We start from the raw sequence: 26,762 nt of genomic DNA, 5'->3' as shown, positions 1-26,762 counted from the left end.
TCCCAAACAGGAAGATCCCAAACAGACCCACAACAAGAAATATCATAATCAAGATGGCCAGAGTCAAGGATAAAGAAATGATCCTAAAGGCAGCAAGAGAAAAACAAAGAGTGAGTTACAAGGGAACCCCCATAAGGCTCTCAGCTGATTTCTCTACACAAACACTACAGGCCAGAAGGGAGTGGCAAGATATATTCAAAGTCCTGAATGAAAAAAAGATGCAGCCTAGGATACTCTATCCAGCAAGGCTATCCTTTAAAATAGAAGGAGAGATAAAGAACTTCACAGACAAGGAAAAACTAAAAGAGTTTAGCAACACTAAACCCATGCTAAAAGAAATATTGACAGGTCTGCTCTAAATAGAAAAGAAGCAGGATGCTACAAAAATGAGAAACTCATAACTGGAAAGGAGATAACTGCCATGACTTACAAAAGGAATAAACACAAAATTGTAAAAGAAGACATCTAAATCATTAAAAGCGGGAGAGGGAAGCAAGGAAAGCCACTGTGGAAAACAGTATGGAGATTCCTCAAAAGACTAGGAATAGACTTACCATAGGACCCAGGAATCCCGCTCCTGGGCATATATCCAGAAGGAACCCTACTTCAAAATGACACCTGCACCCCAATGTTCATAGCAGCACTATTTACAATAGTCAAGACATGGATACAGCCTAAATGTCCATCAACAGATGACTGGATAAAGAAGAGGTGGTATATTTATACAATGGAATACTATTCAGCCACAAAAACCGACAACATAATGCCATTTGCAGCAACATGGATGTTCCTGGAGAATGTCATTCTAAGTGAAGTAAGCCAGAAAGAGAAAGAAAAATACCATATGAGATCGCTTATATGTGGAATCTAAAATAAAAAACCAAAACAAACAAAACATAAATACAAAACAGAAACAGATTCATAGACATAGAATACAAACTTGTGGTTGCCAAGGGGGTAGGGGGTGGGAAGGGACAGACTGGGATTTTAAAATGCAGAATAGATAAACAAGATTATACTGTACAGCACAAGGAAAAATATACAAGATCTTGTGGTAGCTCACAGAGAAATAAATGTGACAATGAATATATGTATGTTCATGTATAACTGAAAAAGTTGTGCTCTTCACTGGAATTTGACACAACATTGTAAAATAACTATTACTCAATAAAAAAATGTAAAAAAAAAGATTTTGATGATAAGTGGCTCTAGTTGATGCCACAGATCAACTGTGCAATTGAGCGGTTAAAATGAAGGAGGGGAAAATGAGGCGAGATCAGAAACTAATAATTTCCATTATTGTGACAGAAACCTGAGATTGTTACATGAAAACAAATGATACTAGAGAATTACTGTGGTAAACAATGTATGTTATATATGCAAATTGTTAAGTAGAGAGCAATTTTAACAACTGTAACGGAAAGTAGTTGGAAGTATCGGTAAAAGCTGATTCAAATTGTTTCTTTGGGAACAGGAACTGATGCAACAAATCTGGTAAACTGCAATATCTGATACTTCAGGAATCCTATATTTTATATGTACACAAGTTGCAAAAGAGAGTAAATTCTATAAAGCATCGGTGTCATTGTGTGCGTGGAATACAAGGGCAATTAAGAAGTTGTCACAGCATTATCTTTTACCTTTCTATTCTGACTTGTTTTAGGTTTTGAGGAATTTCTTCCTTTTTTGTGAAGGAGAAACAATGGTGAAGACTCAATGGGACATTCATACAGAGAAGTGTGGACCTTTTCAGAATACCGCTGGAAATCTTCAACCTCCACATCTCTGTCCAACCTGTGTTTGTAACAGAGGAAAGAAAAACCTTAAAAAATATTATTCAGAATTACATGATGAAAACTATGTAAGTCAAAGAACTTAAGCATTTAAATTTTGTGTGTGTGTGTGTGTGTGTGTGTGTGTGTGAGATGGGCCTTTATCCATCAACCACTGTCTTAATCATAACCCTTTAAATAATCATTTAACCAATTAACCGATAACTCTGTGCCTGGCACCAGCACATTCTGACAGATGAACACGTTTGCCCTCACTACTCTCTGGATGATTAGAACCTCCTCCGTGTTACTTAATCTGTATTCAATTCCTGTCTTGCTTGTTCTTGTACTCAGGAGGCCCTCACTGTCTTTGTTAAGGAGAAAACAAAAAGGCAGCCTACTGAATGAGGGAAGATATTTTTAAGCAATCTATCCAATAGGAGATTAATGTCCACAGTATATAAAGAACTCATACAATTCAACATGATAAAATCCTATTAAAACATGGGCAGAGGACCTAAATAGACATTTTTCCAGTGAAAACATACAGATGGCCAAAAGGCACATGAAAAGATGCTTAACATCACTAATCATCAGGGAAATGCAAATCAAAACAACAAAGTTGGGGGGTTGGTATAGCTCACTGTTAGAGCACATGCTTAATTAGCATGCACGAGGTCCTGGGTTCAATCCTCAATACCTTCATTTAAAAAGCAAATAAACAAAAAACTACAAAAAGATACCACAAATGTCAGAATGGCTATCATCAAAAAGACAACAAATAAAAAGTGTTGGTGAGTATATGAAGAAAAGGGAACCCTTGTGCATTGTTGGTGGGAATGCAAATTGGTGCAGACACTATGGAAAACAGTATGGAGGTTCCTCAAAAAATTGAAAACAGAATTGCCATATGACTTCTACTCCTGGGTGTTTACCTGAAGAAAAAAAAACACTAATTCAAAAAGGTATATGGTACCCCACCATGTTCACCGTAGCACTGTTTACAATTGCCAAGATATGGAAGCAACCTAAGTACTGATCTATAGATGAATGGGTAAAGATGTAGTGTTTATATATACTTATAAAACAGAATATTACTCAGCCATAAAAAATGAAATCTTGCCATTTGTGATATGGATCTAGAGGGTATTATGCTAAATGAAATGAGTCAGACAGAGAAAGACAAATATCATACGTGAAATCTAAAAAACAAAACAAACAAAATGAAAATAGACTCATGGATACAGAGAACAAGTGGGTGGCTGCCAAAGGAGAGAGGACGGATGTGAAACTGGTGAAAGGAATTAAGAGGTAAAACCTCCGGTTATAAAATAAATAAGCCACGGGTGTATAATACACAGCATAAGGAATATAGCTGATAACATTTTATTAACTTTGTATGGGGACAGATGGTTACTAGACTTATCTTGGTGAACATTTCACAATATATGCAAATGTCAAATCACTACATAGTACACCTGAAACTAACATAATATTGTACATCAACTGAATTTCAATAAAAGAAAAATAATGAAAAAATAAAGTCATGCATTAAATTAAAAAGACTTTCTTAAACCTCTAAAAATGATTTGGGTATGTTGCTCTGTACTATACCATTGATAATAAGTACAGAAATATTGCATTTAATATTTATAGCTTGCTGTATGCCAGGTGCTTTATGCATATTATCTCAGTTTAATCCTCATAACAAGTCTACAATGCAGGCCTCATTTTTATCTGCATTTTGCAGGTGAAGAAACGAAGGCTTGCTTAGCCAACGTCATACAGAAATTAAAAGGCAAAAAATCTACACACAAACCCAAGGTGTCAGTTTTTTCAAGCACACGCAAGCTTTCAATTACTACCCTCCAATGCCTCCGCTAAATTTCATAGTTTGCAGTTTTAATTAGGTAAACATTTTCGTTACTGACTTGATCTTTATCAATCATGCAGATTTATGAATAATAAAAATATTATACCTGGTAAAGTAGGCATTACTTATACAGCCGGTGAAATTAGCATACTGGGGAGTGATGGGTGAGCCACCAAAGTAGAACTTCTTTTCACCCGCCTGTGTCTGTTCCACTTTCCCTTTGGTAGGGTTCTTACTCCCAAGTCTGCTTTTATCTACTATCAATTCATATCTATAAAGGAAAAAGCATCTTTTACACACTACACAGCTAATGACATTTCACTATGAGTTCCATTTCAGGTTGCAAGATTTCTCATGGAATTGAAATGGAACATTTGGTTAATGACAAGATAACGAGTTGCCAGACTCTTCGTGAGGCCGGGGATAAAATGGTGAATATTTCTATATGCAGAAAAGACTCTCCAAACCATGACTGGAATTTAAACCCATAGAAACAAGAAGTTCTGACAACTAGTCATCAGCAATATTTTTTTTGGGGTGTGAAAAGATCAGAACTTAAAACATGGTAATCATTTAATCACATTTGTGGGAAACTATTTTCATTGTAAAGCATATTGAATAGTTTTGATTTGATTGGAAATGGAATCTAGAAAAGACCTATTAATGTTTTCTTTTTCTTTTAATGGCAGGGTTCCACAGAACTGGACATACAATAGCCAGCAGTCAACAACAGAAATTTCTTTTTCCAAAATAATGTTCTTTTTATAAAAAAGAAATTCAGTATTATATATTTTAAAGATAAAATCAGAGCTTTTAAAATGTGGCCATAAATGTAGCGTTCTTAACTGTTTAATTAAAATCTAATGAAACCAATATTGGCTGAGCTCCTTCTATGCACAAAACACCACACTCCATTCGGTAAGTGCTATGTGTAGGTACTTCCATCAAGGAGATTACAGCCTATGGGTTGATTGGAAAAAACTTTACATTCATGTTAAGTAATATATAGTGATTTATCTGGTATGTCTTAAAAATTAATAGCATTTTTTTTTAAAAGAAGGTAAGTTGTCCTTCTACCATTTTTTTTTAAACACTTGAAAAGTTACAGGGTAGTCTATTATTCATCATGGTCATTTGATGGAATCTCACTCTACGGATAAAGCCATCCGGTGGAAAGAGCATAAAGTGAGGAGCTGTACCTGGCCGGGGACACAGAGGTAATGATGAAGTGGGACAGCCCGTCATTGTACTGCTTATCTGCCGACTGCACCTTGATTCCCTTTACATCCATGATCACGGTGCCATTAGCCAGTGAAATGGAGAACACGTCTGTCTGAAATGCAAACACAGGTTTTTAAGTAGGGAGGTCAGGGATCCAAAAGATGGACACATTTTCAACATTCACTTAATGGGATGGCTTCAAGGAATTTCCAGGGTGTAGGAAGTTTGCTTGTAAAATAATTTCTATAAACAATAACAACAAAATACTCTATTGCTTGTATTGGTATTGCCTATAAAATTAGATACATTTCAATAGAAAGAGGAATATCCTGTATTTTGAACTAAAAACTTCTGGTGATTTTGTCATGCTGAGAGATATTATCCCAGTGCCAGTTACTTTCCTAACTCAGGCATTTCTACTCTGTCATCAGTCTCACTTTTGAAAAGGCAGTATTTGAATCTCCTGATGTAACTAGATGCCTAGGTAAAGGTTAACTCGCTACTATGGCTTTTAAAATGAGTCACTTTTCATCCACAGAGGCAGAAGAGAAATTAAAAAACAGCAAAGGTTAACATCTCTTTTTCTGAATTTGCTTATTGCTTGTTTGAAAATATTGGCAAAATGATAATCTTGCTTCTCCTCCCTTACGTGGACACCAACCTCTTCAGTTAGCCCTCAACATAACTACTTTTTGTGGACCAAAAGTGTTATTTAGCTAACCATGGTCATCTGAGGCAGGTTTGGTGGCAGAGGTCCTACAAAATGCAAATGCTTTGGGTACATTCTCACAGATGCTACTGATTTAAATTGGACATAAAAGTGACAGACACAAGGTAATAAGTAGGGAAAATAAAAGCTGCTTTTATAAATTATAATATGACCTGGTCCATCAGTGTATATATTGGTGATGACCTTTCCAGAGATAAATCAGTTGGATCTTAACTGATAAATCAGTTGGTCACCAAACTTCTATAAATCTTATTTTATTCTTGACATAGTATATCTTTATAAGCTAAGCTAAAGTGTTCTACAGCAAATTCAAGAACTATTTCATAAATTGAATCACACATGTTTGTGTATATACACAGGTTCTTAACATTTTTGTGCCATGTACTCTTTTGGCAATTTGGTGATACATATGGGCCCTTTCATAAAATGTTTTAAAATGCATTAAGCAAAATATGTAGGAATACAAAGGAAACCAGTCACACTGAAATACAGTTTCAAAATATTGAAACGATAAATATGTGATACAGTTATACATGTACTTCTTCATGAAGGCACTAAGTAATAAAATCCAGTAGCAGATCTCATAACTACTGTAATTTAGGAATGAGCAAAAATGGTATTTTGAGACATCTGTGACAACTGTAATGTGAAATGAAAAATACCTGTGATTTCTATTAATGACAAAGCCACAGGTACAGCTAATATTACTATGGTTTGTTGTCAACATTCACAATTGAAGAAAATGCTTAATTTTAGTTAGAGAAAATAAAGATGTAATTTTTTCCACCTAGGTCATATACCCACTAAATTATCTTCATGAACCCATGATGGGTGGGTTTATGAATCTCAGATTAAAAACTTCTTATATACTATATATATATGTAATATTTTATAAAGTGTCTGAAATGAAACATTCCATGTGTGTACATGTGAGTCAAAATTAATCTGAATAGAAAATCACTTTTAACATGCTTAAGAGTATTTTTAATAGACAAAACGATTACTACAAAGTAGTTTCTATAGGGGAAAATAAATACTTACCCCTGCAGCATAATAGAATAGTAACCCATTTGGCTGTAATGTTCGGAAATTAAAACCTCCTTCAAAGCCATCAAAGAAAGATATTTTCTGAATTGAAGCAATGAAGCTCTGTCCATTGAAATATGCTCTGCGAGATATCTGTGTGCCAAAAAAAGTGTGAACACAGTGTTGGTGATAACTATCAATGCTTAAAATGTCTATTTCTTGCATAACAAAGTCCCTGTCTGCTAGTTCCTATATTAATAGTTATGTTTTAACTTCTGGTATATACTGGAATTACGGCATGTTAGCTTTCCTTCTGTGTACCTCTAGCAAATGGGGTTTCAACTTCCCTACTTCCTCCACCCTGACTGAGTGAAGATGCTCACGCAGCCTCTCTGGGCTTTGGAAGCCCCCACCATCGAAAACTAAAGCAACTAGACAAGTCACAGAGGAACTCCACAAGCCTTTTTAGCTTAATGATTCTTCTTTCTGCTGGTGGCAGGAAGGAGACTGAAGTGTACACAGGATCACAGAGAAAAGCGCTTCTTCAGCTTTTGAGAGTGATGTTTTGTGTCTATTTATAAAAAAGCTTTTGATTGCATACTTACAAGTGAGTCTTCAGGGCATCCATAACCAACTCCCAGGGTTTCTGTCTGCTCTAATAAATTGAAATCTTTCTTTTGGAACTGGAAACCCTTCATGCATCCTCTGAAGTTGATATCTAGGGGAAGGTGTGCTCTTAGGGTCCTGGAAGAGAAAATTAGTCTTCGCTGATATATCCATGATGATGGTGGTGATGTTTAGCATGTATGTGTAGGATATAAATTTTGATTTTACTTACAGTAATTTTTAAAGCTTTATTATTATTCCTATTCTCATGCTTTCTTTTGTAAGCACAGTAATGTCTAGTCATTGCATATAGAACAGCTTTTTTCTGCATGAAGCCAAGTTATTTACTTCTTTAGAGTGTTCAAGATCCTTTAACTGACATTAACTCATTTTATCTTTATAACAATTCAGTGAGATAGATGGTGATGCTATTATTTTCATTTTATAGATGATTAACATGTTGAACCATAGGATTTGACATATTTATGGGTCAAAAATGGTCAACTCTTGGCAATTTCACATGGTTTAACCTATAAAATGAAACTAAGAAATATTAAAATTTTTTATGTCACAAATGGTAAGTTAAGATTTGAACCCAGGTCTTCAGTCTTCCACTAATCCACTTGGGTCATGAACTCATTTTCTTGTCTTCATTTGCAACACACTGTAATCAATCAAGGCTAGAGAAGGTTTTAGTGAATGTAGGGCCTTTAGTCCAATAGGAAAGTGAGAAATCCTTTCATTTTTAAGATCAAGGATGGCATTTTGTTCAAAACTATAATCCTAGTACATATCATTATGCCTAGTATAGAAAGTGCCCAAGAACACATTGCTGGATATTGAATGAACATGAAGTTAATTTTGAGAAAATTATGAGTTCAAAGTATTTTAGATGAACACTAGCCAAACTGTACAGGGGTAACAGTCCCACTGTATTCTGCTCCAACAAGATCATACCTGGATGACCATGCTAATGGACAGACTGAGGTGCACATAACAGCAATCATAATGGTTAAAGATCCCATGTGGGTGGTTGCAGGAACTGAAGAAGATATTTAGTTTAGAAAGGAAGTTTAAAGTTGAGGACTTATCCCAGAGCAGTTAGAATTTCTGGAGAATTGTGATGGGTAATGATGTTTACAGAAGTTCTCTAGGTTATTCTAATGAGAACCAGGGTTGAGAATGACTGGACTGGAATATCCTAAAGTTGTTTCTCAGTTTTAAGGGTCTCTGATGCTATGAATTGATTGTAATAACAGAGAATTGAATTTTTCATCATACGTAATCCACAACCCCTGGGATAGGCTTAAAATTTTTGTTTACCCTCAGATGCTATTTGAGAGTTCAAATAAGTCTAAATTAAGACTGAAACAAAAGTAAAGGGACACAATGCTGCTTTGTTTTTACACAACACACATGCTCCACCTTTCCTCTTGTGAATGAGAAATTCTGCATTAGACATATTCTGAGAGTAATACAATAATTAAAGAAATTTGTAGATCACATCTACTAAATGTTAATTTAAGGGGTTCACGAGGGCTGGCTGCACAAGGCCCGAGGGTGCATGTTAGTGTGTGTGCGCTCCTGTGCATGTGCCTGGAAGTAGTAGGTAGGGATGCTCCAACACTCACTGCACCTCTGCGGGGTGTGGAATACTCAGCCCCGTGCCTCATTAGGGACAAGCAGCTTAACAACAACAAAACAGCTTACCTGGATTGTAAGATTTCTGGCGGAGCCCCTCCAATATATATGTCTGTAAAAGGTATTTTCATCTTTTCATTATCCATGCTCTTTACGTGTCGTCTGTCAACTACCAAAATCATTTTCTTATCATTGTGGTAAATGATTGAGATCTGGGAGAAATGATATATAGTAAGCCTTGATCACTGTTTATCAATCAGCTTTTTGGAGATTGCTGTTATTTTAATTATTCTGGTTATATTCATGTTCTTGTGCTTGTTTGTTCATCAAATGGGGAACACATCTTCCTTTCTTACTCACAAACATGGAAACTCTTACTTCTATAACAAGAAGTTCACATTGGCAGGAGGAGGATTTCCATATGGAGATGGAGCTAGCCCAAGAAAAATTCTGTTATGAGACCAACTGTTTTATTTTGCCCTGTTGAGGGGATTTGGGTGAAAAAGCATAAACAGGTACCTTCTGGACTCTTGACTACATGTTGCCAGATATCATTTTTTTGGTGACATAGTAAGAAAGTTTAATGAATCTGGGAAAATGTTAGTCAGAAAAATGGTTAAAATATTATCGTGAACTATTCTCATGTAGGTTATGGACTTTGAACTGAAAAGAGAAATATAGCCTTCTACTCTCTGCATTTCAGTTCAACTTAAAAGATATTATGCCTTTTATACACTTTATTAAACTGTAGATTTAAAGTAGCTGTTAATGAAAATAAATGAAATATATTATCAGTATACTACACATCTGTTTCAAGACTAAATTTAGAGCATTCTTTGTGGGTTCTCTTTATAAAGAAATCTGTGTTAATATTTTCTAAGCTCTGGATAAACTGTTTAAAGGGAAGTTCTTTACTTATATCTAATCTTTTTACATTTAATGGGGCTCAATGAATAAGTTAAAAAAATGCCTGTATATCTACACTCTGGCATTTTCAACAAATGTATAGAAGGTGTCATTGTAATCAAGATATTGAGTACTAACAGGAGACTTGTGGTCAATGAAGTAATCAAAAGTAATCTTTGATTGACTTTTAATAGAAATGTCAATGTGATTAAAATATCCATTCTTTTAAAGAAAATGTTACCCTGGAGTTGAGTAGATGAGGGCCCTTCACTTGCTCTTTATATATAAAGGTGTTCAGTTTAATTACTTTCTCACTGATCTCATTTGACCATCTGATTAGGTCAGTAGATTTAAGTACAAACAAAACAAAACATGCAAACTGCAATGATTGGTACCTCGTGATATTTTGCATCATTAATTAGGGCTTTCTTCATTGTGTCCTCAAGGTGCACAGGGCCATTGCTAAACCCAAAGTCATAGAACACATGTAGGTAACCATTGCGCATTTCCAGGCTGAAAAACATACTCTGTGGAGAGGAAAAAAGTTATAAGATGTGAGTGTCTGCTATTATGAAAGAGCAGCTTTAGCTGAATTTGAGAAATAATATTGTATTCTTTATTATTGAAATTGAAGACTAAAGAAGTCTCATGAATTTTTATTAAAAAATAAAAATCACAACTATATCCAAATCAGCAGTTATGTCTCAATTTAATACCAAAGTGTTAATGTACAACTTAACACAACTATCTTCTATCATTTTTCATTTACTTTCTGAATTTATGAAATTTTAAGCTTACCTTATTGACCTTTTTGAAATCTTTGAAAACAGTATTATAGAGCATATATAGTCAACTGCCTTGTTTTAGGCAACGTTTGAAAGTTGTAACAGGCCAATAGGTGATTACATTTCATTTTAAGAGCAAAATTGGTAATATTTAAAAATAGTTCCAACGTATGCTGAAAAGAATCTTTAAAAATTATCAGCAAATATGGATATAAGAAAAAGGAGGCTACTTCTGTATTATTTTGAAACACTGAATTTACGTAAATAAATATGGGATTATTATGCACTTGGACCACATGATGTTTAAGAACCAAAGTAATTCTGTAATACTCAAGTAATTTACTTGTCAGTCTTGCTTGCTTCAGGAGATAGTTCATAGATACAAGAATTCAAGAGATTTGAAAAATAAGATATCATGGTAAAATCCCCATTTCACAAAAAGTGATTTCGGATGAAGTTTTTATACTCCTGAGAATGTGGAACACAATCCACTGGGGGGATAGAAAGCAAATATCTCAACTTACACTCATTTTAAAACTCAAAAACAGAGAAAGAAGCTAACTTTTAATATTTAATACATAGATCTACTCTAGGCCTTCATTTTGTCCTTTGGATGAATTTTCACGAGATTCAGATTCACATGGCACATGAGGCTTTGAGAACGAAGTTCCACACTTGAAAGGCTGGCCATGGCCCCCTACCCACTTCTTTGTGTTTAGCCTATGCAGTTTATTGCAGTTTATGTGTGCCTAAGTGAGATGGCTTAATAACAGAATATTTACAATGATTTTCTATTGAGATACAGTGATGAGAAAATATTTTGAGATATGTAGATGTTTGCAGATTATTTCCTGCAAATTACTAAAAATGCCATCACGTTTAAAGAGGGTTATAAATTTTCTTTATAAAATGAATTATTCTAAATTTATTAACCTTCATTTGTGATGACAAATGTCTTTCAGTAGTATGAAACCTACTAAGTACTAAAAAAAATACTTGATCTGTCATTTCAAGGTAGGGCATTATAATAATGGATGAGAAATTAACTTTTTTTTTTCAAAGAAAGCTGTATTCTAGAGAGATGGTTTTTAAAAAATGTGTTTGGAAATTTTTTTTTTCACATGGAAATTTTTTTTATTGTTAAGTAAATTTGTTGATGAAAACAAAGTAACTGTACTACCCACAAAGACTCTCCATACCTGTACTATTAAAACATTTTTGGAAAGAAATTTCTAACCTGTTTAAAAATCTTTCAAACGAAGATTTTCAATGTCTTGAACTCTTGTTAAAGTCTACAAAATGATACAATATCTAATTAGCTTGCAAGAACTGAAATCAGGAAATATGAAAATATACCACTGAATTTCAAAGACAACGTTTGCCAGTTGGTGAATGAGACTGAATAACCATGCCATGATTTAATAAACATAGCCAATGATACACTTCCTACATTTTTATTTGTATGAGATATCTTGTTCAGTTATGATAGCCAATAAAGCTTAGTATTAAAATAAACTGGACTCAGGACAAGACTTTCGTATCATAAAGAGTTTAAGGAGACTTTAAAAAATACTTAAGCATATTTAATTACATTGTTCTCACTAACACTACTATTAATTTTTGTATCATTAACAAATAAAAATAGTTTTATTGTATTCCATCTTTATTTTAAAATTGCATTTATTTTTATTCAATATTTTATCTTTATAGAAATTATCTTTTATTCTAAGTTTTGAATATTATATTCATATATAGCATACATGTATCATTAATAGATAAAGAAATGTATGTATATGTTTAAATACTAAGCAAGCAAACTTTTTTTAATGATTAGGGCAAATGGTTTAAAAAGTCAGTGCTAAATTTCTGCAGACACATGCTCATCTAGATCTTGGGGGTGATTTTGCTCAAAGTTCCCTTAGTTTATTAAAGGGGTTATATTTAATATACATCCAAAAATGTAGGGCAAGGAAATGCATTTCGTGGCTGCTTTTACTTATTGCTGACATCACTTCCCAGAAAGGAAAAAAAAAGCAATTTTGCTTTCTACACTAAAACTCCAGTTTGATGGCATGACACATTCAACCTGGGAAGGTTCCTAAAATATGCTTGGCAGAAAAGTAAAGGCAATAAAGGAGAAGATGTGGGACTTTTATTTTCACTCACTCCATTGACCATCAGGAGCACAAGGCCGTTGTCAGCTGGTGTTCGAACTTCTATGTCAAAGCGAGTCACCTGACCAAATTTCCCTCTCCTTGTGATATCCCTCACCACGGCATAACTAGAGCCATCGAAGAAATAGCTGGCAGCCCGACTCTGAGTGAAGGCCAGTTTATCTCTGAAATATAAACATAAGGATCATATGAACAAGACAGTTTATGTTGTGCTTGTCAAGTCAGGCCCTTTTAACCCATCCTCATGACATCTTCCATGGACCTTATAGCATTTAAATGAAGTCCTGATGTCTGCATGGAAGACACAAAGAAGCATTTAAATGAATTGTTTTCAATGAATTTTTTCCCTTTACCCTATGCGCTAAGACAGCAAAAGGCTCTAGTGAAACCCCAGTCTCTGGAATTCAAAACCAAAGCTGCAAACAAGCAGTTTAACACTTTCAATAATTGTGCATGCTCGTTATGGTAGAGGAGAACTGAAAAGTTGTTTGTAGGCATGACTATTATGCAGTTTCAAAACTAGTTTCCCCCAGGAAAAGTATGAGAACCTGAATACTGATCCACACTTGTCTCATTTGCAGCTCATGCATGGCTGTCAAATGTTCAGTTCTCTTAACACTTTCTTACCTGGCACAGGGCACTGATTTGGAGGGATCCATATTATAGATGTGCTTAAAGTTGTACAAGCTGATCACATCATTATTCAAAGTGGCCAATTCCAGGCAGCCAAGGAAGCCAGGCAGGTTTAAGCTGGCAGGGAGCTGTGAAATAGACAAAGTGAAGTCAATAACCACCTGATGACCAGTCACACAGAACAGGCAATGAAACAAACCACAGGTCAAGGAGATCTTCCCACTGATATAAATATCTTTCTAGACTTGAGTTTGTGTCTATTCTATGCCAAACCATTTAGGTAAACAATAATTTTTCAGTTGCACATATCTTAGCAAAGATGGGGGGATTTATTGAGCATATACTATGGGTCAGTCACACGCTGGACAGTGAATTCATGATCAAAGTCAGTCTTCACATCAGCTCTGTGCAGTAGGTATTCCTATCAAGGGAAAATAATTCTCAGAGATGTTCAATAATGCACCTCTGACTAATAAGTAATAGTTCTGCAACTGAAATCCTAGTTCAACTCCCTATCTTCCTGGGCCTTTCCTGTACCTGCCCTTCCTCAGGTCTCATACTCACCACTAGATTCCATCCCCTCCCTCACCCTAGGTATCTCATTTCATGCCCGTATATTAGCTGAAATAACTGAGTTTTTGGAACTGTCATTTGTGAACCTGAAGACTAGCTACAAACACACCCACAAGGTAAAGATATTCCTGCAGTAGGTGAGGGTAATATTAATTACATATGCATACATCAGAATGAAATAAGTTGGTATCAAGAGTTAGCTATATCAATAAAAAAAGAAAAAATTTCTTGATATTGTAGAAGAGTTATAAAACACTTGATTCATTAAAAAAAAAAAGAGTTAGCGATAGCTTGAAAGCATTTGACACCATGAAAATATGGGTAGCAGAGACCAGATTTATAGATCCTGAATTTATAGATCAGAATTCTACCACCCACTGAGCTAAGCTCTTTTTTAAGATATTAAGGTTTCCATCCCACCCTCAAATCACTGTAGGTTTTATGGATTTTTAAAAATAATCAGTGTAGATTTGCAGTAAGTCAAAATACAGCTGGATAGCTTACCTTGAAGTTTGAAGGCACGCCACCAACATAAAACACAGTGTCCTCGGGGTCCAGATCCAACAAGGAGTCATCTCCTGCAAATTCCCCCTTTTTAATAAACTTTTCCTCTGCCGTGCTACTTAGACTTGGGACTGTTAAAAACACCTTTCCATGTTTTCCTACCCTGTTCAGATAAAGAATTTTTCACTTTTTATTAGCCAGATAATTTGTAGAAAACATGTTTTTTAAAATGTCAAAAAGTGAATGTCCCTTCATAACAGATTTGGTGATTTGATTTTGTCATGTACATAAGCATTTACAGAATGTCAACAATCAGTGGGAAGGGGAAAAAACATTCCATCTTGGAATTAATTCATGGATTGGCCAGTTTAAAAAAATTCTAGTAATCAGATTGCTATTTAGAAATGATGACTGTTTTTTCTAATTTTTTTGTTTTCCCGTAAGGTATTTGGGAAGGAATACAGGAATAATGGAAGAAAGAGGAGCAAGAATAAAAGGAAAAAAAGTGCTATTTACAACATCCATAGAAAGACCATGTGTCTGTGTGTGTGTGAGTGCATTCACAAGGTTTCTTACAAAATGTGCACATGGGCCCTATGTCATGGATTCACTTTACCTTTCAATCTTGACAATGCTGAAGTAAGCAGGCCAGGAACTGACGGGCTTGGAGTCCAGGGGAATCTCTACATCCTTAGTTCCCAAATTATAAACGTATACCAGGTTATCATTTTTGATTGCAAGACCCATGTATTCTTTCTTGGCCTGAAATGTTAAGAAGTCTCTTAAATAAAATCCACATGAATGAATGTCATCTTTTGTTCTCATTTCTTTAAAGGATAATTAGCAAGCCAAACGTTTGGCTGTATACAAGGCATGTCTGGCTTGAATTATTTACTGAAGTGCCTGTTAGACTGGGCGGTGTCCCTTCTTTTCCAGCCTCCCTGTGGCTGCATCAGTGTGCTGCATCCCCTGGGCCTGTCCAAATCATCCTGGGCAGGAGGCAAGCAGCTGCAGGCTTGCGGACATTTGATGGCTGCCAGGAATGTGCGAGCCTTGTTTGGTTAACCAGGGATATAATGCAATCTGCCAGTACCGACTGCTATGCACCTTCAAGCAGGCTTTGGCATCAATCATAATAGGCCTCCGTATTGCAAAGGTCTTTGCATTGCTACATCCAGACTCCTCAGAGTTAGCAGTGTGAGACTTATATGAAGCAACCTCAGAAATATCCCACATAGAGAAGGAATTACTTGTCTTTAAGTCACTACTTTTGTCTTGGCCTTAAAATAACCTATACCTTTTGAGTTACTAGGATGGAAATTTTGTTTGTTTGCTACGTAGCTTTGTTTTTTCGTTTGTTAATTAATTATTTTATTTTGGTGAGGGGGAGGCAATTATTTTATTTATTTTTAGAGGAGGTACTGGGGATTGAACCCAGGACCTCACGCATGCTAAGCAGGCACTCTACCACTTGAGCTGTCTCCCCCTCAACCACAGATTTGTTTTAAGGCAAGAGAAAAACACTTATCTTTCCTTTTAATATAATTCTCTCATTTAAAACCTCATGGTCTTACATTTTTGCTTCCGAGGTACAGGACAAACTGATCTGTAGTCCCAGCCAGTTCTGGCTGCTTCACAGGAGGAGGCTTCATGTACAGGCTCAGGGACGTGAAGGTCCTTAAGTCGTCCATACTGGCTTTGGGGTGCACTTCGACTGCTGACTGGCCGTCAAACATCATGGAGACTTGGACCTGAATTACAAAATTGCTCCATTAAAATACCCTGCAGAAATGGGCATGGTGCTTTCCCATGGTTCTTAATGGGCTTCCTTAACTCCTTAAGGGGTCTCTGAGCCTTATTTATTTACGTCTTCACCTTTTTGCAGAAAGGATTTAAGGAACATTATAACACAATAGTTTAAATTTAAAGTAGGGTGAAAGAAAGTAAAAAAAAAAAGAGAATGACAAAGTACATCCAAGAATGAGGATAAATATGAATTCCACAAAGAACTACATACTTGGTTGAGGTGAACTAAACAGCTTGAAGGGATACTTGGTCAGTTATACAATTCACAAGGCCCATAAAATTAACAACTAACTGATCAGGAGAATAATAACTAATCTTGGTTACCAATACAGGTAGGACATTCATTCCAGGGTTCAGAAGAGGAGCATGGGCTGTGAGCAACATCCCTGACCATGTCAGGACAGCTGGGAGCGGTCTAGACCCAGTTTTTAAGTCTTAGACAGGATCTTGAAACCTGGCTCTGCCACTTACTAGCTATGGAACTATGAGCAAGTCACTTAACCTGCAGTTTCCTCATCTGTAATATGAAGACAACACATTTGTGTGAGAATGAAATAAGATGATAACTATCAAGTGCTTTCCAGTGCCTGGCTCCTTCATTATAATAACTGTAATGAGTTTATTAAGGTATTTCTTATAATGATTCTCAGAAAGGCATCACAATAAAGCAAGACTCAGTAAATGCATTTCTAAGAAGTCCAATATGATGCACTGAACTGGTCTGATTCAAGGTGGTTTTCAGAGTATTCAGAAGTGGATGGACTGTGTATATTTATGCCATTTATGCAAATATTTATGAATAAATTAGACCAATTAATTAATATTAATTTAGTTAATACTGATGGTTAGTGAGCTCAAGGTTCTATTTCCAAGCACCTAGATTACAGCTGTCCTCTGTAGCCAGTTGAATAAAGGACAATAAATCTTAATAAACAATTAAGCAATGTATGGGATTAAAGTCTCTTTGTAAAACTTGAGAGTTCAAAAAAGGTGTTTATCTGTATAGAAAGTATTTGCCTTTGGGGAGCTGAGTGGGATCCCAAAGGCACTGCCAAGACTTTCTTTAGAAAATAGTTTTAGATGATTAAGGCCCCCAGATTCTACTCCATACAAATAAAACTACCAGAAGGCATTCACAAAAACCTAGCTTTGGAAATACCATTTCTTGATGATAAATCTGTTTTTGAAATGTTCTCCAAATATCTAAAATGGGTGATTTATGTTGTGGGACCAATATTCATATATAATTTAAAAGTTGGATATGTATTTACCAATAATAATTTTCTTCATTACAAAATAGTTGATTTCTAACTCTTAATTCTGTCAGTAATTAGGGCCAATAGTTTGTTCAGCTCAATTGAGAAATAAAACCATATAATTTGGTTGTAAAAAGTGATGCTGATCTATAAATGAATTAAAAATAAATTAAAAGGAGGGCCAAGAACATGTCCTGTTTCCACTGAAAATGTTAACTGTTGTGTCCGGATATGTTCCTACCAAAGCTGGCACTAGTTGCAGTGTTGTGTTGGTTCCATATACCACCTCAGAATAGGGTCTTTGCTGAAATTGTTCAGTTTAGCTACTTTGTCATTCCTTAGTTAAGCCTGTGAAAGCTTCATATCATTTGTGTTGTGCTAGAGAATTCTTTGTAGATTGGCAAGATTATCCCATACAGTGACTGCACTAAGAGAGCTGTTAGAATAATAAATAGTGAATAATAATAATAAAATTGACTCTTATTGCGGTTTGCTTTACTTGATTCCTTTTGCTTTATGAGCTTTGTTGCCTAGGTTAACTGTGTGGTTCTTAATCTTGGTCACATATTAGAATCACTGAGGAGTTTCAAAAAAATACAAGTGCCAAGCCCTTCCTCTAGACAGCCTGACCACTGCTTTGAGGTTGGGATCAGGAATTGGTTTGGTTTTCAAAGCTCCTTATGCGATTCTAATGAGCAGATGGAGCGGAGAACTACGGAGTTGGACAATATAGTAGAAAGGTTCCTGCTCTGGAAGCAGCCCAACTAGCGGGAGCTCAGCCTCACGTTCTCATGATCATCGAGAGACCAATAATGATCCTTTCATCAGTTACCTTGCTGGCGACACTTCTGGTCTGAGCAATGAGTTCTCGGATCCTCTGGATGCTGGCAGAAACGTTGCTTGCAGGCCGCTTCTGCTCTACCATACGAAGCTGATCCAGGAGCTGAGGGACAACCTCTGTCAGATTTCCTACTGCAGTTAATAAAAATTAATCACTTGAGTAAATATCTCAATATTAAGTCATTTGAAGAATTAAGTGAAGAGACAACAAACACGTGATTACTTCTGGTAGCACTATAAGAAATTACTTTTAATTCTGAAAAACTAATAGTTAAGCACAAAGCATAATCAGTTGCTGTTTTCTGGCATTTACAATGCATGTCGATCTATAAATTGTATGCAGAGCAAGCTGACATATAATGTACATTTCTGAAGGGCAGGGCCCATGACAAATATATAGATGCCCCTTTCACCACACAGCACAGGTTCTGCTTTCATTTCTAATCTAACTGATATAACAGGTCAAAAGGAATGCAGGGCAAAAGGAGGTAGAAAGGTTGTTTTCCAGGAAGCCTGTTCACACATCACACTGCCATTGCAGTGGTCCCAGCAGAGGCAGAGCTAGGTGGAGGAAACAAGGGAGCACCCAGGAAAGTGGCAGTTGTGCCAAGGTGGAGCGGGGGCAGCCATGGGCTATGAGCCCAAACAAGAGTGATGGTATAAGCAGGTCATACTGACATTTTAGGTTACTTTTTTTTGGGTGGTGGGGGAATGTATAACATACACAGAGGAAAGAGGACAAATCATAAGGATATAGCCTGATGAGAGAAACCCAAAACACACAGAAAGGCATAACTTTCTCCAAAGTTTCTCTGGCTCCATCCCAAGCAAACTGATTCAGGAACTCTGAGGGTGGAGCCCAGGAGATTCCCAGGCACACTGGTATTTGAGAACCACTGGACTAGAGAATGAGTATCTCTGGGCATTCCCCTACCTCAGGGCAGGGCACGGTCACTCAGCATTAGCAGCTGGACAAGAGCAAGCATCTTACTGGAGCCAAACTAAACTCAGATTTAGGAGAATATGTCAGTGAGGACCTGAGAAACATCTCTTTTCTGTACTTAGGAAACAAGGTGCTGCTCCAGCAGAAGGAATGAAATTAACAGCTACTATCAGTTTAGTGTATGTATTAACAGAGGTAAATATTTGTTGTTTGATCACTGACCACAATAGCCATACCACAAGATGGCTATTGTTATATTATAATAGTCTTCAACATTAGAAGTAATAAAGCGTATTTAAAATACTACATTAAATTTTGATTATGGAAATATGTACAAAGCAGGGTTTCTCTGCCTCCAATTCTCTCAGAGAGAGGGAATCACTCCATATTAGAGTCTTTATAAAGTCTTGTATTGTGGTATTCTTTTTCATTTACCTTGTTTTGAATCACAAAATGCTATTTGAGGAAAGCACACAGTGTTAGTTCTAGATGGCTACTGGAATCACTGATAGGAGGGAAAAAGGAGGGAAAAAATTAACACCGATTTAGTAAATATTCCTGAGGCAGTATCTTTATAAATGTAAATATTGGCTATTATGTAGGCAAATCTTTTAAAGATCAAGTTTTAAAAGAAACTGAGTGGTTACATGAACTCATGAATACATACTTAAGAGATGAATATAAAAGAGCTATCTTCCTGTTACGGGAATGGATATTGTGCCCCAGGATAAAATTTCCAGTGACAAACAGATCATATATGGATTTTAAAAGGTGGTTAAATTCAGATGGAAGTGAAGGGAACATGGTCTGCAAAACCATGCTGGGGAACTGGAAGTTCTAGTCATGACAAAGACACTGATATTTAAGAGATATGAAGAGAGAGAATAAAAATATGAAGAGATTGGAAAAAATTCTCAAGTAATATGTGATTTTGAGTATCTATATGTAACTAAATAAACTAGGTAGACATCAGTATATTTCATCTTTATTGCTGTATATTTATATTTAAGTTGGACAATAAACTTTTCTTCTTAATGTGACGCTTCATTTATGTTTGACTATATTCAGTACTTGTCGGTAATAACCGGTTTTACTTGGATCAGGAAAAAGCAATGTTGTTTAGCAAAGGCAATGCTGTTTGGTTAAAGTGATGCTGTTTAGCAAATTTTTTTCTTAAAAGCTAACCAGCATTTTGTTAAGATTATTTATTCTAACATGTGACTGACCTTCTTCCCCAAAGGATCAGTCTTACATTGATAGAAACAAGTGCTACCATTATTTCATGTGGAAAAAAATGGACTCTTAACCAATCTAGCTAGCATTTATTTATGGGAAATATATATATTTCATATGTCCACACACACATACATGCTGATAGATGAACTGGGCAAAAAGTTTTTATCCTTTTCTAAGCTAACTTCTACAATATTCCAGTCTAAAGCCTTAATGAAGAAAACTGCTTCTTAATGAAAGATGTGTAGAGTTTAATGGCCAATTCCTTAACTGGATGCAAATTGTGAAGTTGCTAAGTGATACCTGCATCTCTGGCAGAGTCCACTGCAGTGTTGTAAGCAGAAGAGTCAAAATTCTGAAGATTCTGTGACCAGTTAGTTAGATTGTTAGCCATCGGGGCGGCTGCCTGCTGGACTTCCATTGTGGTCTTGTTAGCTTCCTCAGTGATCAGCTTGGACTGATCCAGGCGCTGCTGAGCATCACCTTCACACAGAACACAAGGACATTTATTTTGCAAAGAAGACATTTGATGGGATCGTGAATATCCATTTAATCATTGGGATGAAATAGATCTCAAATTCTGGGCTTTTCAGTCAAACTAAATCTTTGAATGTATGTTAATTATGGTATAAGTTACCTGTGCAAGAATACTGGAAGCAGTATTAATAAGTGAGCTTGAAAGACTCTAAAGTCTCATTAAAATCATGTAGTTCATTTAAAACATTTTCAAATTAGAGGTAAATTTTAACAAAAAGAGTAATTAGTATTTCTTCAGGTTAGAGACCTGGTGAGAAAGACAGAAAATGCGTAAGAGATACTAACTCATAAAATGTTATGATGTCTGAAATTCATTGTAAATATCACTTTCTTCTTTGTGGGACACCTTTTGCCATAAAAATGATGCTCTAGTACAGAAGTAAACTGGTAAGAAAAGCTTTTTTTTAAATTTTTAATTTAAGTATAGTTGATTTATAGTGTTTCAGGTGTAAAGCAAAGTGATTCAGTTATACATACATATATATATTCTTTTTCAGATTCTTTTCCATTATAGGTTATTACAAGATATTGAATATCATTCCCTGTGTCACAGAGTAGGTCCTTGTTGTTTATCTATTTCATATATAGTAGTGTGTATCTATTAATCCAAAATTCCTAACTTATCCCTCCCCTATTATTTCTGAATAAGAAAAGCAAGTTTCAAAGAAATCTATAATGAAATTCTATTTTTTTAATTATATATTTAAAATAAAAACAATTATTAAAAATGTTTTTTCCTAGGTAATGAGATTATAAAAGATTTCTCTTCTCTTGGTTTCTTTTCATATCTATATTTTCTAATGTTTCTATAATGATCATGTATTCTTTAATTAAAAAAATTAAAAATCACTTCGATGAAGTTGTGTGCTTTGTGTGTGTGTGTGTGTGTGTGATGAACATAGTTTCTTTTGTCATCAGAAAACAATATTTATTTTTAAAAAGACTGATAAGCAATGAATCACCTACTCTTTCCTCCAAGGTTTATCTTAATACCAGTGAACAAAGAGATGAGGCTTAAGTTCTGTCTGAGATTCTCACCTCTCTCTGTGGCTTGTAGTCTCTTAATAGCATCATTTAATCTGTTTTTGAGGGCAGTCTTCCTTGCTAGGGCTCCACCCACACGCCTGCTGGTGTCAGCCACTGCCTCCTCACTGCCTGTGGAGAAGAAGCCGAATAAAGTACAAATAGGGCCAAGATGCAGGGAAAAAAAATCTCCATTTCAACAAAAAGGAAAATTATGATTTGTACCATGGAATCATCTGCAATATTCTGAATATGACAGGAACATAGAACTCTGATTCTGGAAAATGGCATTTAGTTAAGAGGTAAAGGATTGCAGAAAACTTGTAGCAGTGCTTGGGAGTGATTTAGGATGCCAGAGAGTAACTCATAAAGGGTGTAGAGATAATGGTTAATTTCGTTGGAAAATATAGCACTGCTGTGACTAGTAACACCTAACAGCACAATGGATAAAGAGCTGAATAGATCTATCCATATTCGTGGGGAGTTACATAAGACTAATTCTTTTTTCTTAATTGTTTTAATACAATTTTAATTGATACACAACATACATCTAGAAAAGGGCACACAAGTATAAGTAAACAACCTGATGAATTTCCACAAACTGAACACAAAATATAACCAGAACCTAGGCCAAGAAAATAGACCATTATTAGCCCCTTACAGTTTCTTAGGACCCCCATGATTACCCAAAGGTGACCACTATTCTGAATCCTATCTCTGTTAGTTGCATTTGCTTTTAAGCTTTATTCAAAAGAAATGATACAGTATTACAATTTTTCATACTTTTTGCATCTCTGTCTTAATGTCTGTGGATTTATGTCTTGATATTGAGTAGTTTAAGTCTTCTAGCTTTTTTTTTTAATTCTTCCAGACTGCTGGCTGTTCCTGCCTACTCCCATTTCTGAAGAAGTTCTAGAAACATCCTGTATATGTACATACAGTTCTGGTACTTTAAGATTATATTGAATCTATAGATAAATTCTGGCAGAAATTTTTATTTTTACAAATTTGAGTCATCATTTAATAAATACAGTTCTTTATTCACTCTTCCTTAAATCTAAATTCTCATTTTGATCTCCATTTATTTAGTCTCTTAATAGCATCATTTAATCTGTTTTTGAGGGCAGTCTTCCTTCCTAGGGCTCCACCCACACGCCTGCTGGTGTCAGCCACTGCCTCCTCACTGACTGTGGAGAAGAAGCCGAATAAAGTACAAATAGGGCCAAGATGCCTACTTAATTTCTTCAGTAGTGTATTATAGTTTTATGTGTAAAGATCTTAGCATCTTTCATCAGGTTTATTTCTAGGTATTTTATGTTATTGCAAATGGTGTTATTTTAAAAAGTTAATTTCTAGTTGTTTTACATAGAATTAAACTGAATATTTACACATTGAATTGGTAATGTGGAGAATCCTTGTCTTATTTTCAATCTTATTGGAAAAGCTTTCAATATTTCAGTATGAATATGTTTGCTGAATATTATTTTATTATTCTTTATGAAGCTTCCTTCTATCCCTAGTTTGCTATGAGTTTTTTTAAACATGAATGGGTAGTGAGTTTTGTTAAATGATCTTCCTGCATGTAGTGAGATAAGCATATGAATTTTCTTCTATGTTCTGTAAATCTGGTGAATTGCTATTGATGTTTAAAAATATCCTTGAGATCCTGGAATAAACCTAACTTGGTCATGTATTACTATTTCCATGTATCTAGATTTGACTTGTTAATATCTTTAGGATTTTCACATCTCTGTTTATGATAGAATTTGGCTTATACTCTTCCTTGTTTATGAATGTCCTTAGGTATTGATATCTAAGTTTTGTTGGCTCATAGAAAAAGAGAATATTTCCTCTTTTTCTATTTTCCAAAAGAATTTATACGCTAATAGTGTTATTTCTTCTTTGAATGTTTGGGAGGATTCACTGGTGAAGCCATCTGAGCCTTGAGATTTCTTTGTGGGAGGGCTTAATTACTGGTTAGATTTATTATACATACATATGTACATACAGTTCTATCAGATTTTTCTATTAGTTTTTGTATCAGTTTTGATAATTAGTCCTTTTCTTACAAAATTATTCTTGAAAGTGTGCTTAAAGCATAGACCTTAAACTGGGGTTGCCCTGAGGCAAATCCAAACAAGTTATGATGTAGTATCTTATCATCTGAACTGAAGGATCAAGTTTCCCAAGAATTCTTGCTTTCCTGCTTTGTTTACCTCCAAAGCATCAGGAAATTTATGTTTCTTGACAAACAGAAAAAAATTTCTTCAATTCCCATTCTTCTTTTCTTTCTTTCCAACAAGCTAGCAAACATATACTCTCCAATGGTGTACTGCCTTTTCTATTATACAATCTTGGTGTGCTTGATTTATTGTTCAGTTATCTTTTCCCTCCATACATGTGTATAATGGGTATATAACAGGTGATGTTTAGCTGATTCTGTCAATGTACTTGTACCAAGTACAATGTAGCCAAAGTACAAGCACTTCTTTCTTGTTTCCTCTGGGCAGTGCAGGTAATTCCCGGAATTCAAGGAGGGTCCTAAACATACTTTGTAGTTGTTTTGCAACCTTTCTCTCTCTTTTAGTTTCAACTTTTGGATATTGTGATACAAGCAATCTATTCAGCTCTTCCTTTTGGGTCTTGTTATTGCAAAAAGCAGTGGCTGGTATGTTGAGAAAGAATATGTTTAACTATATTTGGAGTTTTTGATAAAAATAGGAGAAAGGAAATCTATTTTGGGCTGGATTTTATAAGAAGAAATTTTTTATAAAATGTCTGTCCCATTTGGAACTACCGTCTTACATAAACATTTTTCATTTTACAAATGAATTTAGAAGAAGATTTCTTTAAATAGCAGCTTCTCGAGTTTATTATAGATTGCCATTTGCTATAAATAATGAAGAAAAGGAAATCTGGTAAATAAAGATTACTGATCACTGAAACTCATTTGGAAATGAATTAACAGTGATCTGAAGTTGTAACATAACTGAGTAGATGAATGTGGCTCAATTTGAAATCTAAATTTATATTACAAACATGTATTATCTAAAGGGAGGCAAGTTCTGATCCACACAGTCCTAACTCCCATTAGTGTCCCTTTTGTAAATAAATTTATGAAGGGATTTAACCAAATAATATCATGAAATAGGTGACCAGATCTACAAAATATTCAAAGACCAAAGCAGAGAGATTTATTTGCACATAAAATATGAAACTTTGAGGAGATTTATTCAGAACAGAAAAACTGCTTTCATGACTTCAGTAATTCAATAATGACAGAATTGATCAAATATCTTGCAAATTATCAAGGAAATATTTATCAGTTATCAATATTTAAGTCACTGCATTATGAAGACCCACATATTCTGGTCTTCACAAACAAAAGCAATCCATAGATATGGCAAAATTTATTTTGCAATATTTTACTATTAATATTCTAATTCTTTATTGCTAATATTCTAATTCTTTTCCAAACAGCATATTTAAGACTAGACTTGTACAATAAATTAATTAGAATGAAGAAACAGCATTTCTACTGCCTTTGTTTATTCAGAAAAGAGAAAATAATAGCTGCTTTATGGTAATTAAATAGTTAAACAGTCGGCATATGAAAAATAAATGCATTTGTTTCTCTCTATATAGTGGCTCTACGTTTAAAAAAAGAGAGAAAATGCACAGACTTGAGATTAATTGCTTTGATAAAATCACATGAAATTTTCAGTTTCAAACTTGGTCTTTGTTTCTAGGTGGTAGAAGTTAGCTAGATAATGGATTTCCAACCTCATTAGTCAATGCTTGAATATTCTTAGGAATGAGCTCATTACCTCAGAAATGAGAAATGTTTAGTAAAATTCTTAGTTTGATTGCTTTTAAAAGTAACTCACAAGATTCAAAATTAACTAAAATGATCTCACTTTTATTTTTTCCTCCCTCTCCCACTCTTGGATGGACTTGATTTAGCAGATGCAGACACCCGCCTTTGGAAGTGCTTCTTTCCATATGGTCATTACGCTTGTCCTAAATACAGCAAACACGTAGAACACAAACTACAAGAAAGTGCAAATAACCAGATGGCTTTGTGGTACTCTGTCCTCCTGACCCTCCCAGTGATGACTCATCCTTTCATGATAAAATTTTAAAGGGCCTTCTGAATTGTTCAAGAAAGGTTAAATTATGTGCAATGTAATTTTACTGTTAAGTGCATTTTATGGTATCATCTTAAAACTTGGTATTTATAGTAGGTTTCTATTAATTAGCCTTTTTGATTAGCAAGAATATCCACTACATGCTGGATAACTCTATGTTTCCATATAATTTTACTACATGGAATCTTTTTTAAAACCACAATTTATTTTAAAATACCCAATCCTGGCTTCTTTATACCTGCACTCTGAGCAGGAGCTATTAATGCACTATTTGAATGAAATATAATTTACTTTTTAATCCTAGAAATTTGAAACCTCTGTTTACATGCAGAAACACTGTGAAAGGAGGGAAGTGGCTATAAATCAGAAGGAAGACAGGGAAGTGAGGATATTTACTAGAATCTGCCCTTGCTTGCAGCTCTCTGGCTTGATTGAGGAGGTTCTCACTCTCATCTTTATGGTAAATGATTTGCGTATCAATCCCACTCACAGCCTACGAAGGAATTGGGTGGAAAGTGTAAGAATGACAGCA

The 26,762-nt window shown here is 35.1% G+C and overlaps 1 protein-coding gene across 6 annotated transcripts in view; it reads right to left on the bottom strand.

Moving 5' to 3' along the window:
- Positions 1 to 26,762, bottom strand: part of LAMA4 (laminin subunit alpha 4) — a 163,952-nt gene that overhangs the window by 21,559 nt on the left and 115,631 nt on the right. For all 6 annotated transcript variants that reach the window (XM_064486762.1, XM_064486758.1, XM_064486759.1 and 3 more), the window contains 16 exons: positions 26,627 to 26,723; positions 22,098 to 22,214; positions 20,826 to 21,005; positions 18,339 to 18,478; positions 16,019 to 16,195; positions 15,061 to 15,206; positions 14,445 to 14,607; positions 13,362 to 13,495; positions 12,727 to 12,898; positions 10,171 to 10,302; positions 8,939 to 9,081; positions 7,228 to 7,366; positions 6,638 to 6,775; positions 4,845 to 4,978; positions 3,752 to 3,916; positions 1,641 to 1,794 (listed from right to left, as the gene is read on the bottom strand). In XM_064486762.1, coding sequence (XP_064342832.1) covers positions 1,641 to 1,794; positions 3,752 to 3,916; positions 4,845 to 4,978; positions 6,638 to 6,775; positions 7,228 to 7,366; positions 8,939 to 9,081; positions 10,171 to 10,302; positions 12,727 to 12,898; positions 13,362 to 13,495; positions 14,445 to 14,607; positions 15,061 to 15,206; positions 16,019 to 16,195; positions 18,339 to 18,478; positions 20,826 to 21,005; positions 22,098 to 22,214; positions 26,627 to 26,723 — 2,331 coding nt within the window. The remainder of the gene's footprint in view (positions 1 to 1,640; positions 1,795 to 3,751; positions 3,917 to 4,844; positions 4,979 to 6,637; positions 6,776 to 7,227; positions 7,367 to 8,938; positions 9,082 to 10,170; positions 10,303 to 12,726; positions 12,899 to 13,361; positions 13,496 to 14,444; positions 14,608 to 15,060; positions 15,207 to 16,018; positions 16,196 to 18,338; positions 18,479 to 20,825; positions 21,006 to 22,097; positions 22,215 to 26,626; positions 26,724 to 26,762) is intronic.

Source organism: Camelus dromedarius, chromosome 6 (genome assembly GCF_036321535.1).
Source record: "Camelus dromedarius isolate mCamDro1 chromosome 6, mCamDro1.pat, whole genome shotgun sequence".
In the NCBI taxonomy this organism is placed as follows: domain Eukaryota; kingdom Metazoa; phylum Chordata; class Mammalia; order Artiodactyla; family Camelidae; genus Camelus; species Camelus dromedarius.
The sequence above is the reverse complement of the archived record's forward strand: the minus strand, read 5'-3'. Positions and strand labels throughout refer to the sequence as shown.